This window comes from Hyaloscypha bicolor (assembly GCF_002865645.1).
Source record: "Hyaloscypha bicolor E unplaced genomic scaffold K444scaffold_17, whole genome shotgun sequence".
Taxonomy (NCBI): domain Eukaryota; kingdom Fungi; phylum Ascomycota; class Leotiomycetes; order Helotiales; family Hyaloscyphaceae; genus Hyaloscypha; species Hyaloscypha bicolor.
Genome location: NW_020194519.1, coordinates 1,712,897 through 1,726,446, shown reverse-complemented (window position 1 = coordinate 1,726,446; position 13,550 = coordinate 1,712,897). Strand labels below are relative to the sequence as shown.

General features: G+C 50.0%; 4 protein-coding genes across 4 annotated transcripts; 1 reads left to right on the top strand and 3 right to left on the bottom strand.

Annotated features, from left to right (window-relative positions):
- Nucleotides 1-712: 712 nt before the first annotated feature.
- On the bottom strand, nucleotides 713-2,632 carry K444DRAFT_625647 (uncharacterized protein; the record flags this gene model as incomplete). Its single annotated transcript, XM_024882554.1, has 1 exon — nucleotides 713-2,632. The coding sequence occupies one exon, from the start codon at nucleotides 2,630-2,632 to the stop codon at nucleotides 713-715; it is 1,920 nt and encodes a 639-aa protein (XP_024741941.1).
- Nucleotides 2,633-4,465: 1,833 nt separating this feature from the next.
- Nucleotides 4,466-7,002, bottom strand: K444DRAFT_554496 (uncharacterized protein). The gene is made up of 2 exons (XM_024876656.1): nucleotides 6,513-7,002; nucleotides 4,466-6,460 (listed from the first exon to the last, which is right to left on the bottom strand). The coding sequence occupies exons 1-2, from the start codon at nucleotides 6,846-6,848 to the stop codon at nucleotides 4,574-4,576; spliced, it is 2,223 nt and encodes a 740-aa protein (XP_024741940.1). The 5' UTR covers nucleotides 6,849-7,002; the 3' UTR covers nucleotides 4,466-4,573.
- Nucleotides 7,003-7,332: 330 nt separating this feature from the next.
- Nucleotides 7,333-11,257, top strand: K444DRAFT_625645 (uncharacterized protein; the record flags this gene model as incomplete). Its single annotated transcript, XM_024882553.1, has 4 exons — nucleotides 7,333-7,338; nucleotides 7,404-7,524; nucleotides 7,602-10,555; nucleotides 10,607-11,257. 4 exons carry the CDS (start codon nucleotides 7,333-7,335, stop codon nucleotides 11,255-11,257), a joined length of 3,732 nt encoding a protein of 1,243 aa, XP_024741939.1.
- Nucleotides 11,258-11,491: 234 nt separating this feature from the next.
- K444DRAFT_519995 (vanillyl alcohol oxidase) lies at nucleotides 11,492-13,387 on the bottom strand (the record flags this gene model as incomplete). Its single annotated transcript, XM_024874008.1, has 3 exons — nucleotides 11,492-12,629; nucleotides 12,679-13,065; nucleotides 13,122-13,387. The coding sequence occupies 3 exons, from the start codon at nucleotides 13,385-13,387 to the stop codon at nucleotides 11,492-11,494; spliced, it is 1,791 nt and encodes a 596-aa protein (XP_024741938.1).
- Between the last annotated feature and the right edge of the window lie 163 nt (nucleotides 13,388-13,550).

The window sequence follows — 13,550 nt, the reverse complement described above, 5'->3', positions numbered from 1 at the left end:
AAAGAGGGGAATTTTCAATTTTTTTTGTTTTTTAGTTTTCAAGTTTTTTTTTTTTGAGGGGGGGTTGGGGTTTGGCTCATAACTTATGTCAATAATTTGTTTTGGTATGGTATAGCAAGGAGGTGTGGATGTTGTTTGATCCTGTTGTCTCTGGTTCGTTGATTCTGATGGATAAGGCGCACGGGTACTGATGATGTCGAGGTGTGTTGGAGGAAGTTGAGTTGTCGTCCGTGCTTGGGTTTGTTGGTAAGGAGATTATCGGATGGTGCTTGTGGTTGAGGTTTTGAGGATGACCATCTGTCCGAGCCGGTGTTGGTGCGAATGGCTTCAACTACAGAGTGAGTGATTCCTCTTGGGGTCAGGTTACCTCTTGGTCAATAAGACCAACATACCTCCTGGCGGAAGACAGGAGAATTGTTTTTGTGTCCCGTACTGGTTTTGTTCGACTTCGTATATACGTTCTCGTCCTGATGGCAGGTCGTCGATCGGAAGGTCGTTCCTTGGATTTCTGGTTGGTGATCGTGGTGAAAGTCTTGAATCGGCATTATCTTCTTGACAGAGTCGAAATCGTGATGGAAGTGTTGAGGCGGCATTCTCTTCTCGTCGCTATAGAGATCGTGATCGTAACCCGTGGAGGCTCATAACCTATTAGTAGGTGATTGGTACTCATCTCGTCATCTTCTCCCACCCGCCCCACCGATTTCCCTCCTTCCTATCCGGAATTGGCACCTTGAGGGTTGGTAGGCAAGGTCAAGACTCCAAATCCGGCGCCTTGTGGCTTATGTCCGCCGTTCCACGCCCAGGGGCCCGGTATTGGCTCCTTGTCTGGTTCATCGAAGAGGTCGTCAATGTTGAAAGATCCTTGTCCGAGTGGGTCGTCCTGCTCCGGTGGTTCTGAGAGTTGCGGGTCAATGGGGATCGATTGTTCAGGGAGTTGTTCTTCAAAGGGGTTGAGTCCCGGATATGCATTGGCTTCATCGGGGCCTCCGACATGAGGAATTCCAGGTTCAGTAACAATGTTGCGTACTTCCGCGGGTATCCGTTCCTCCTCAATACCGAACGTGATTTTGCTCGAGAGGTCCTTGCAAATGGGCTCGTCCCACATGGTTGCAAAGTACACACATTCTAAGGGGAACAATAAGATCCATTCGAAGCCGGGAATACCAATCCATGCCCACCTGGCACCGAGGTGGGGTTGAGAGTTGGGCTGCATGTTCATGGAGTTATCCAAAAAGTTGTTATTTTGTTGGTCGTTGACACCCTGGACATTGTTTTGTTGTGGGTGGTAGCCAACCGGGAAGTCGTGTTGTTGGTTGTTGCTGACCAGGGCGTTCATGACATCCCCGTCGTTATTTTGTTGTGGGTTGAAGCCCTGTCCCTGAAGCGCCCCGCCGTCCATAACGCTGCCGTACGGTTGTTGATCTAGCAGCGGTCCAGATGCATTAATCTCAAGATAGTCGACGTCCTCCTGGCCGGCTTGGAAGTTGTTCTGCTGAGGGGCAAACGCCTCATCGTATTCATTTGGTACGTAGGTGCCGCTTAAGAAAGGGTCGTCCATTTGCCAGTTGTTGTCGTTGAATGGATCATCGATTTGATGGTAGTCGACAACCGGAGCGTTCATCTGTAGGTTGGGATCGAAAATAGCATTATTTGGTAGTTGGTCGACGTCGTTCAGCCAAAAGTCCATGTTTTGCGGTGGGAAGGGAGCTGGAATGCTGGCTGGTGCTGGAGCTTGTTGCGGAGGAGTGTTGTTCTCGTCGATCTTAACGCCTGGTTGAGTTTGTTGTCCTCCCCTGAACTTCTCAAATCGTTGTTTTCTGGCTACTCGTCTAATTACATGGGAATTTCGCTCTCTTTCTCGCTTTAAGCCAACTTTGCGATGGTTACTGAATTTCTTTTTGCAGGCAGGGCAGTTCGCGTTGAGCTCGGAGATGAGAGCCTTGGGGAAACTGGATGAGATGCCGAATTTCAGGAAATCGAAGGTCTCGTCTCGTCCACGGTGGCTGTAGATATCGTTCCCGTTTTTGTCCGTTGAGATATGGATGTGTGCCTGAATGTAGTGGATATATGATTTCTCCACTGAAGTAATGGGTGCTTGTCGATGCTCCGCGGAAGGGGTGTATTGATTCCACATGTCCTCCACGAATCTCTGCTCCGGGTCCGGCATCGGTGTATAGAGATGATTCGCTATTTGAATGAGTCCGCTATCCATTCGAAGGTTTTGGTTTGGGCATTGGAAGTGTTTCTTGACGTAAAATTTCCACCCGGCGTTGGTCGGGCTGTTGTCATAGCTTGCTGGTTTGTTGGTCGTGCCCTCGTTTTGTTTTTCAGCTATGATGTGGTCAATTCGAGATTGCCTTGGGAAGATCTTGTCGGCATCTTTGATTTTGTGTTGCTTGCCGAAGTACTGGGAGAGCAAGCCCTCGAACTCTTGAAGTGTAAGTGCGTTGGTGACGGCGTTGGTTCCCTTTTCTGGTCCTTCGGTGATCGGTTGGAGGACTTCAATTGTTGTTGCAGGGGAGATGTTGGCCCACTGATGGAAAGTTTGATTGGTCTCTTGCTTCATCATTTCATTGGCCATGGGAGGCCGACGGCCCTGCCCAGCGGCCTTGGGCGCAGCAGCTCGTTGCATCGTGAAAGATTATCTACATCAAGCATGTTAGCAAATGTTCATTGAAAAATTGACTTCACACCCCAAAATCAGAAAAAAGACGGAAGGAAGAAGAAATCGGCTAAACTCCTTAAGTTTGAACCACAGTGACGACGATGAGAGTTCGTAAATTCGCAACGTTTACGATAAAATTTATCATTGATCGATCAGAACTCAGAGTTGGATCTTCAAAGAAAGGAATATAAGTTGAGAAGACTACAATAACAAGAAGACGAGGTAACTTTGTATTGAATTAGAAAGTGTTTGACAACCACGAGCCAGCTCGACAATGGTTTATCACCATGCCGCAATAACCTCGGAAATCATATAATTCTCCATTCTCCATTTCGCTTCAAAACATCCAGTTCAGAAGTTTAGCAACAAGGTAATTTTGGTACAGAACTGCCTTCCCATAATGCCAGGACTTCTGAAACATCGTTGCTCTGGAACTTCATGTCCCGAGGAAAGTGAGGATCCAAGCTAAGGCCGAAGATCATGATTGAAGGCGAACAAAAGTCCTGGCACCGAGACAAGAAAAGCAAGGGTCCTGGGAAAATTGCGACTCCTATTGGCTAAAGCAATTCAAAAACCTTTTGTTGCACATCGCATTTCAATGTGAACTGCCAACGGCTTCGGGGGCGGTGGAGAGGGGGAAAACGAGGCGCGTGGGCAGTGGGTATCGCCCGGCTGACAACTACAGCCTTTGATTGGGCAATTTGAATTCAAAGACGTCTGTTGCATATCGGATTTTGATATCGACTGCAGGGAGACTAGAATAGATTGGGATGGCGAGGAGCGGCGACTAGAGATCATGAGGCGAAGCGATGAGAGCGACAGCGAGGTCAATAACAGCGAGGTCGACGACAACAAGGTCACCGACGCCGAGGACAAAGACAGCTGAAGCTATTCCCAACGAAGCCCTGCGGTACTCCGATCATCTCCACGGATAAGCTAGCCCGACTAAGCTAGCCCGACTTGGAAGTGCCAGTCCAGGTCTAAATGCACGTGACAAAATTTACTTGATGTTCACGTGACGCCCCTTTTCCAGTATCACGTGAAAATAGGGTTTCGACTACGGATCCGGGGAAGGCATCAATGAAGTCAGAGCAAAATTTCCGAAATTCTGAGTGTGCGCCATAGCACGTGCTCTCACCAGGTTCAAGCCGCACGCAGACTGTTTTTGCTGGTGAAAGCACGAGGAGACCGGGCACGCTTCGCAACCACGTTTGAATTCGAAAAATTGCATTGAAATATGGTCGCAAACAGTGCTCGAATACCCTGCAAACGCATTTTGCTGCACAGCCCAAATAACCATTACACTGAATAGGTGCTCAAGTGCGGAAACAACTTGCATTCATCACTTAAGAGCAGCTGTTCTGCATTGCAGAATGTTGTTGAGCGAGATAGGTACAGTGCGATGAACGCTCGAAGTCACTTGGCTCCACTGGAGCATGGTGATGTCTTATGACGACTTACAATGCAAGCAATGCGCACGAGGAAAGAGCACCGGGGAGGGTGGTTACTTACTGTTTGGGTAATTGAAGAACCTGGTCTGTTGAAGTGCAAAGCTTATTTTCCGTCGACGTGGAGACGAAATGAAGAAATAGGATGTGGAGAATGGATTCTCCGGGAAAACTTGATCGGTTTTGGTGGAGATAAAAGCTCTGGTGTGTCTGAAAGTTTGATGTAGGTATGAAGGCAGGAAGAGGAAGAAAAGAAAAGTGGGGCGGACATTATTATATACTTGAGAAGAGAGCTAAGAAAGAGCCTCACGATGGCTTACCAGACTTCATGATTGCTATTTTTAACTCTTGTGCGGGAGCTACAGGTGAAGAACTTTCTAGGCTTGAAGCTACGGGGGAAGTAGACCAGACTTCTTACAAGGCCGAGTTCTCAGAATGCGGGGGAGAGCGCTCTAGATTTCTATTCGTCGCTGTCGGAATCGGTATCCAATTGCATCGTGAGATGCACACTTTCGTTCCCAGAAGACTCCTCATCTTGGTCCATATCGATGTCCGCGTGATCATTCTTAGGAGCCAAATAATCTGGTGCAGAGTTCCCCTTCGGCATTGGAGCTGGAGTTGGCATCGATAAGGGCATAGGCAAGGACCCTTCATGAGATCCAAAGCCAGCAAAGTTTGGAAGAGAGTGTTTGGTATCAGGCGTGTCTGCAGGAGGACCAAATCCTGGACGCGCAGCGGCGGCATCTTGAAGAAAAGGGGTAGCAAGAGGCATGTTTTCTTCTGTTGATCCAGGTTCCGGATGAATATCCATATCTTCATCTTCAGAGTCTTCCTTCGCTCTTTCCTCGTTGAACGATCGCGTACTCGTGGAGGGAAGGAGCGGCAGGCGTGGCCGAAGCAAAATCTCTACCGTATCGTCATCACCAAACGCCCGGGTCAAGTGAGGCAGGATGCTCGTCATCGCCTTCCCGTTCTTTCCAACAAAAGGATTCAAGATGCTTGCTAGCATTGCACCTTTGTTGTGAGTCAGGATAGCCGTTCGCTCGACTAGAGAACGTAGAGATTGGTCAAGACATTGCTGCGGTATGTGCGATAAAAGCAGTGGCAGGAGCTCGCCCGCTTCTGTAGCAACCGGAGGCTTCACCGTTTCCTTCAACGGCACCGCTATCGTAGTCCGAAGGAAAGTATCGGCATTGCGATTCGAACCTTCTAGCTGACCCTTTGCTTTCCTTCCCGAGTCCTCAACGGCCCCGAGACTGCTGAGGACTGGATCAACAATTTGAAGATCCCTGCAGCATGACCGAATAATTCCAGATAGTCTTCCAACCTGAGCCCTGTCGAAGCTTTGGCCGATGTAGAATAAGGTTTTGGCAGTAAGCTTGTAGGCATTTAAGCGAAAATCTGGACTGTGCTTGCCAAAGGGGAATACCCAAGCCAGCTGGTCGAGACTGCCTTGTGAGATCGACAAAAAAGCGTCTTCTATTCTCTCAGCAATTGTGTTGATAACCTGGAGAGCAGCGACGTATATTTGAGGCATGCCGCTCCATAAACCATCTCTCTCGTCACGATCGATAGCAGGATGTAGCCGTGCAGCGCCATGACCATTGGAAGATTCCGCAGACAATGGGGGAACAGCAATGGAGAGCATTCTGGTGACCATATCGAAAACAGACCCCAGAGGAATAGTAACAGGTGTAGATGTTTCACTCTTGAAGTACTCTGCTAATAGTTCAAGCAAGCCAGTAATACGTTCGACACCTGAATTAATTCCCGTCCACGGCAACAAGTCTTCAGCAGCGTTCCCGCCTCCATGCAAAGGTTGATTAACGTCTACAGTTCTGCCGCTGTAAGAAGCAGTAGACTCCCAATCCTCGATCACGGCTCGAAAAACGTGATCGGCAGTCTCGTGCACAGTCTGGACGAGGTCACGAACTGCCTTGCCCCATTCTTCTCCGCCAGCGTTTTTAGGTGCAGTCTGGTGAAGAAGAACGGCGAGATGCTGCGCGCTCTCTTTGAGCAGCTGCGACACGAATAGGTCGTCGGACGAAGTTGGGGCGAGAAACGGGCGAATGGCCAGACGTATCTGGGAAATAAATGGACGATAAATGGTAGTGTGACGAGGGAGTAGCATGGAGAAAGATCTGAAGATGGTTTCTCGCAGCGACGAGGGTACGTCTACTGCCTTACTTGATGACTTCGGCGAAATTAAGTTCAGACAAGAGGTGATGAACGCCGGCAGGGTCGGAGTGGTCATCTCTCTCACCAGAGTCTGATATGGCTGGGTCATGCAATAGATCTTGGTAAGTGCCATGATACACAACTCCTTTGCCGCAGGAGAATCCGGTTTCTATTTTGCTGTTAATCTGACGTTCAGAGGAAGCGGGTTGACATGTACTCACCCCAAATAAGGACAGCAGCCCTCGAACCCATGATTCTGCACCCTGCAAAATCTCCCAGCCTCCAACTTCGACAACGGCTTTGATTAGGACCACAGCTGTGAACCTTCCCTCGGGGCTCTTGCCATTGAGTAACGTCGACAGTTGAGTTTTTAGCTTGTGGATAAGCACGGATGAAGCAGATGCATCGGCCTTAGCAACGTTTCCAGCAGGACTCGAGAGCGGAATTTGGCACCGCAAGACATGGCGTAACAAGATTGGGGTAAGTCGAGGGAGATCAGTTGCTGGAGTCGAAGAGAGCTGGAAGCAGAGAACCCTGAGGTCTGGTGGAAGAGACATTGGAATTCAGCACTCGTTCTCAGTCTACAGGTTTTAAACTGGCAATGCGGGTTTGGATACGGTCTTTATCTGGTGAGGATTCTGAACTGGGCAACTCCCAGGCTGTATCGCAACCATGAGGATTGGGATATGAACTCGTGACTCGTATTCGTGCTGCCGTCGAGATGGCTCGTGAAAAAGTTGGAAATAAAGGCGTGGAAAACTTCGCGTAGTGCATTGAGGGACATGATTGGCCCACGCGGCACCGGCCCCACATTGGATTGAGGCCGCGCCAAGGATTATGTCCAGCAGGGAACAGTGACGATGGAGATCCATCTGGCTTTGATATTGCGCGGAAGCGGTAATCTTTAACACACGTTATTTTTCACGACCTGAAGCAATTCCCCTCGATCCTCTATCATCATGAAGCTGTGTGCCTGCTAACCTATGATGCCCTCCGATTTGCGCGATTCCGAAATCATTTGGGGTCCCCAACGTCCCAACCATGAGCGTGGGTGAAGCCCTATCTCGACTTTGGTGTCTCTGGGGAATGCCTACTGACACTGCATGCTGTAGCGGGAACAATCGAAGGCAGCCCTATACATCCAGCAGTTGGACGAGGCACGCTGCGAAGGGAATTGGGATGCAGTGCCGGAGCTGGTCAGGAAGATCAAGAAGCATGCACCCCATCGAACATGTACGTCTACAATCACCTGTGGAATAGAGCTTGCTTTATTCAAGGGTGTAGCGGTAGTGACTGATGGCATGGTACAGGCCTCACATTGACGGCGGAATCCGAGTTCACCGTCGTCCAAGTTGGACACACCAGACCGAGCACAGCTCGCCCTGCAACTGCTGGTGCCAGCCAAACCGCACACACTGAGATGACTGCTACTGCTTCCTATTCGCAATATCCGAGCATTTCTCGTTATATCCCCTTGTTGTTAGAAGCCATAGAGAAGGAGAAGACATATGTCGAGGACGAATTTCAGGCGCAAGTATGTCTGGGCTGGATTCATTGGCAACTGGGTGAGCCATCGTTAGCTGCGTCGAGGCTCCCTAGGAGCGTAGAGCAAGACTTTGCACAACTGGATGGCACGAACAAGGAGTCTGCAGAATGGACTAAAGTGTGTGCGTTGAAGGCCTCATATATCAAGGGAAGCGCTCAAGGTCGAACAGGAGCAGTCGCCGAAGCCTTGGAAAGCTACGAGTCTGCATTGCCAATACTATCGAGCGTGTCGGCGACTGAAAGGCAGCCCAAGGCGCTTCGATCATGGACAGAACTTTACTTGACAGGGTTCTGCATGCTCTCTAGCCGTGCGATTAAGTCAAAAATTTCATCCATCCTGGAGACCGAAACGCTTTCTGCGTTCCGTGCTTGGGCTAAGTTCTGGGAGGTTCAAGGGTCGACTCCCAGTGGCGGCCGTGCTCCTCAAGCTGAAGTATCTCGAAGACAAGTATGGAAGGAATACTACATTACACTTTCGGACCTATTACAGCAAGACTTGCCATTTCCCACAACATCCCTCGCGACTGCGTATGCTGAGACTTCAACCCGGCTCCAGCAACGAGCTGAATTGAAAAGAGTCGAAGGTCGATATGAGACTCTCTTGTTGGCCGAGGTGCAATTTCCAAAGGCCGATGAAGCAGGTGACGAGGTCGAAGCTTTCGCGGATCTTGTGATACAAAATTGGCGGATCCTCTGTGGCAGTAACTGGAGCGAGCAAGATCTGGGAGAAGGGGGAGCTGAGGCAGTTGGCAGGGGAGTTTTGGACATTCTCTATCGAGCAGCGACCAAGACGTTCCATTCCACGAGAATACTGCGTCATCTCTTCACAGTCCATTTAACTGTGGCCGAGTTTGATTTATCGTTCAAAGCATTCGATACGTATATGGAAATCGTCGGAAAAGGCAAGGCGCGATTCGAAAAAACTGGTGAAGAGGAACATGGTCTTGATGATGACGAGACTGTCCTGAGAACGGCATCTGAATGCATCAAAGCTTTGTGTCGATATGGATCTCGACAAGGGGCCGCGAAGGCGAAAGACCTCGGTCAGTTTTTTGAAGATTGGTTGAATAAGCATCATCCAAGTGCCCATGGAAATGCAAACGGCCGGCTTCTCGAGAACGGTAGCTCAAGAGAGGCGGAAACAACAATCCCACCGAGAGTTTTCGCTCTGGCCTGGCGCTGCATCGGTATTGCTCATGCCCAATGGGCGCGTTTGACATATGATGCTCCATCAAGATCAGATATACAACTACGAGCCATCAAGTGCTTTCGTAAAGCACTGATGCCCCAGTACGAAAGCACAAATGATGTCGAGACTTTGTTTGCACTGGGGACAGTTCTTGCTGAGCGTAGAGAGTTAGCTGCTGCAATCGAGGTTGTTAAATCTGGGTTGCTTCCTCGCTCTAATATCGCACCCGGGTTGGGCCCACACGCTGGACGCTTCTCCAGAGAACGATCGCTGATACCATTGTGGCATCTCATGGCGCTCCTGCTCAGCGCACGGCAAGACTTTTTGACAGCCGCAAGATCTTGCGAAGGCGCGTTTGAGCAATTCCAAGACCCCAAAAACTTATTTGGGGAAGCGGATCTCAATGGCGTATATCGAAGCGATCATTTGAACGAGAAATCGATTGGGAGAAGCCAGGGAGGAGTGGTTGACGATATGGATGATTTCGAAAGAGAGAGCGTCCTTGAAGTGAAGATGACGCAACTAGCCCTTATCGAGGTACTGGAAGGGCCAGAGGTTGCAGTCAATGCAAGTGATGAGCTCCTGAGTCTCTACACAAGATTGTTCGTCGATCCCAAGACAGATTCTACTCCTTCTACGGCAAACAAAGCTTCAGCAGTGCCGCCGAAGAGCTCGGCAGGCACGATCAAGAGCATAACAGGGAGTATATTTGGAAGATCGGGTCGATCGATTCGAAAGCCGATGGTATCGAGTTCGATTACTAGTGAAAGGACGCTTGTTGACCGACCCAAGACTACCCAAACGATTACCAGTACGCGGGCTCCCACGATTCAAGTAACAAGTGAAAATGGCACAGCAGCGAAACAGCAACGTCACGAGAAGTTGCAGAAGCGCAGTGACAGTGTAACCAAAAAGAAAGGCTCTGGGAGTAACCGGGAAAGAAGCACTAGCACAGGTCGGAGGCGTAGTGGCAGTGGAGCAAAGAGCCATGAGAGTCACAATCCCACGACAGTAGATGGCGAGAAATTCTTTACTCCGCCATCTGATAGCCCGAACCGAGGTCAGTGGGTGAACGATGGCGTTAACTCTGCCAAAAACCCAACCATCACAAATTCTTCACCTAACTCGCGTCCTGGATCGAAACCCCTACCACCTAAGTCGCAACACATGGCTCAGAAGGAGCCTTCGTTAAAGCCAGCTCATCAGAATGCCACCCTAGCACAAGACACCCGATTGCCCCATGTCTCTCCGTATTCTTCGTCAACAAATCCATCAACTCGCTTCCCCAAAGACCAACAGCGGCGGCGACGCAGTGCTATCCTTGTAAAGGTGTGGCTACTTGTAAGTGGTTTCTATCGCCGAGCATCTCTTTACGAGGATGCGAAGGGTGGTATTGAAGAAGCATATAAATTGGTTAAGAAGTTAGAGGAAGATATCTCAAGAGATACCACTGGGCATGTTTCAATAGACCATCCAGGATGGGGAGGCGGCAAAAGTGTTGCGGAGCTATGGGGTGATGTGTATTCCGAGGTTAGTAATTCGAATGTAATGCCTATGGTGTTGTGCTAAAATCTCTGGAAGCGCGGATATCTGGCAGTCGCTGAAACGGCTCCATACACTGCTCTCGGGCATTTCGAATCCGCCCTCTCGCATTTTGCTAACCATTCCTCCGCAATTGTGGGCCTCTCAAACATCTTGCTAGACATTTACACCGAAGAACTTCTCCCGCCGCCTTCGATCCCGAGCCTCGTCTTACCAAGCTCTCTTGCAACTCGGTCATCCTCAACAGTCAACACCCCAGTAGCAACAACCCCGCTCACCACACAGCCACCTCCAATCAAACCATCTTCATCCCTCCCTATTATTCCTCGCGGCCCAATTGGGCTGGCTTCGACAAAGCCCAGGGTAAATGGAGTAAGCCAGACCCCTCAAGAGCCTGCTTCTACTCCAGAGTCTCAGTCATCCGGTCTCGAGCCCAACTACAAAGGCTCTTCGACCTCGCTCTTGGACAGATTGGCAGCCCGAGACCGTGCTTATGGTCTTCTAACCGCCCTCACGAAATTAGGCACAGGATGGAACTATAGCGAAGCGTGGTTTGCTCTCGCTCGAGCTTATGAGGAAAGTGGCCAGCCTGATAAAGCCAGGGAAGTGCTTTGGTGGTGCGTGGAGCTCGAAGAAGGGAGAGGAGTCAGAGATTGGGCTGTCGTCGGCGGTGGAGGCTATGTTTTGTGATTTGGATGAGACGGCATAGATGAGGTAAAAGGATGTTAAAAGGGATGATACCTTCTGCCTCCAGGCATGTTCATTCAGGAAGCGGATCTGATTGTGAGTACATAATTGCAATACACGTTTCTTGTGTTCTCATGTTTCATCTCCGATTGTACAGCACCAAACAAGGACATATGATCGCCAGCGCGATTTATTGTGACAACTGCATGGCAGAGAGAAGCAGTCCATCCACTATCATCACATTCTAGCCTTCGCACATCCCTTTGCCTTCTCACCAACCAATTCCCACCCCTTCCCTCTATACCCTTTCGGCCAAATCCCATTCCGACCAGGCGCAAGAATCCCATTCGGATCTAGCGCATCCTTGATCGCCTCATTAAACCTTCTAAGCGCCCCATCTCCCCAATTATACGTCCCAGCCACCTGGTCGGCAAACAGCAAATGCGTTCGATACTCCCCGAACCCCTCTTTCGCTGCCTCGTCAATCAATTCTCTCATCAGCTCTCTCGCTCTCCTTTTCTCGTCTTCAGAGGAGCGATCGTACACAATATTGGCAATATAATGCATTTCTCGCCCAGCGACGCAAAGTGTGGGGAAGACGTCGAAGTCGTACTTGGCATGTAGACGTGTGATGATATCGTGGATGACTCGCGCCGAGGAGCCGCGCGTGGGCACAATGGGGCTGAAGAATAGGTGTGCGGCGTTGGGTTTCCAGTTCAGCCAGTCGAGCTCTCGAAGCACTGGGACGCCAGAGCAGACTTGCACGCGGGAGTGGATGTAATGGTCCGGTGGCAGGTCGGAAGGGAGCAAGAACTTGCTCCCTCGGATTGCGGCGAAGGCGGACTTTATGAGGGCGAGTTGGGAGGAGATGGATGCGGTGTCGCCGTATTGGGTGCCGTAGAAGACCCAGGATATGTCACCGACCGGGAGTTGCTTTACTCCTTCGCGGATTACGTCGCGAGGGAAGTGGCCAGGGCCGTTGTACCAGGTTGTTCTGGGCTTTCCCGTTACTGCGAGTTCCTGGATGGCATGCCGGAGTTGGGGAATGTTTCCCAGTATCCGTTTCTGGGCGAGGGGTCTGATGATCTCGACGATTTGCTCGAAATCATCTTCGCGTGGGAAAGTGATCATGTAGGATTGATGACCTGTTTCGGGCATCAGCCAGAACCCCATCTTGGTTACGATTCCGAAGTTGCTTTGGCTGAAGATGCCGTCGATTACGGGACCGTATGCATGTTGGAACGACTCCCACGTGGGATTATCTGTGCCATCTTTTCCGGGCAGAGCGCCCATTCCAGTCCTGAGGAGGCTGCCATCTGGGAGAACTATTTCCATGCCACAGTGGTTGGCAAAGTGGTCGCCGTATGGAGTGTAACTACCTTCAGTTACTCTTGGAGTTTATTTGAAGATAGGAGAGAACATACCCGACCCCTCGGTCAATTGCATTTCCTAGCACACTTCCACCCCCCAAATCAGGCGTATCAATCCAAAGCTTGAATCCCGCCTTCTGAATCTCGTCATAAAGCTTAAAATAGCTAACACCAGGTTCAACCATGCAACTCGCATTCTCTCCATCGATCTTCAGCACTTGATTCATTTTTCTTCCCAAATCAATTACAACCGATCCTGGGACTCGAGGAGAGGCACCTCCGTAGCCTAGATTGCGACCCATGGAGACGGGGTAGATGGGTATCTTGAATTCATTGGCCCATCGCACTATGGATTGAACTTCGGTCGTAGAGGATGGGTAGACGATGGCGCTGCAGACCATTTCCTCTTGGTCGACGATGTGGTATGCATCATGGGTGTTTCTGCAAGTTGTTAAGCAAGCGCTTCGATATCATTTTGGCTTGGAAGGGAGACGAACGGATGTTCCATGTACCACCCATCAACCAGTGGTTTGTCGTTCAATTCAACACCGGCTTTACCTAGCACTTTCCTCAATTCATCAATGGCTTTATCAAAAACATCTCTCGTCACATCGGGTGGAAGTCTCAATTCGCTTTGGCGCGGCACACTAGTTGGTAAGGTTCGCAGAGAATATGTTCTCTCTTTTGCAGCCAGAGCTTCATTTGAGAGACGGGCTGGGACCCCGCTATGGATTGTAGTGAGCTTTGGTATTGATTCAGACATGTTGCTCCTCGTGGGTTGTCAGAACTGATACCGAGCATAGAACTCTGAAGTTTATGCTCCTTTTCAAGGGAATGCTCTCAGCAGAAGTTCGGAATAATTCCACTGCTTTTCGGCAATTTGTGCCATTCGATGGGCTCTAAGGTCCAGAGCACAAATTTGCTTG

Bases quoted from the DNA above. Each gene is read 5' to 3' on its own strand.
- K444DRAFT_554496 (XM_024876656.1), bottom strand. From the start codon at position 6,848: ATGTCTCTTCCACCAGACCTCAGGGTTCTCTGCTTCCAGCTCTCTTCG. The intron at 6,461-6,512 runs GTGAGTACATGT...ACAGCAAAATAG, and splicing joins GGCTGCTGTCCTTATTTGGG to AAACCGGATTCTCCTGCGGC.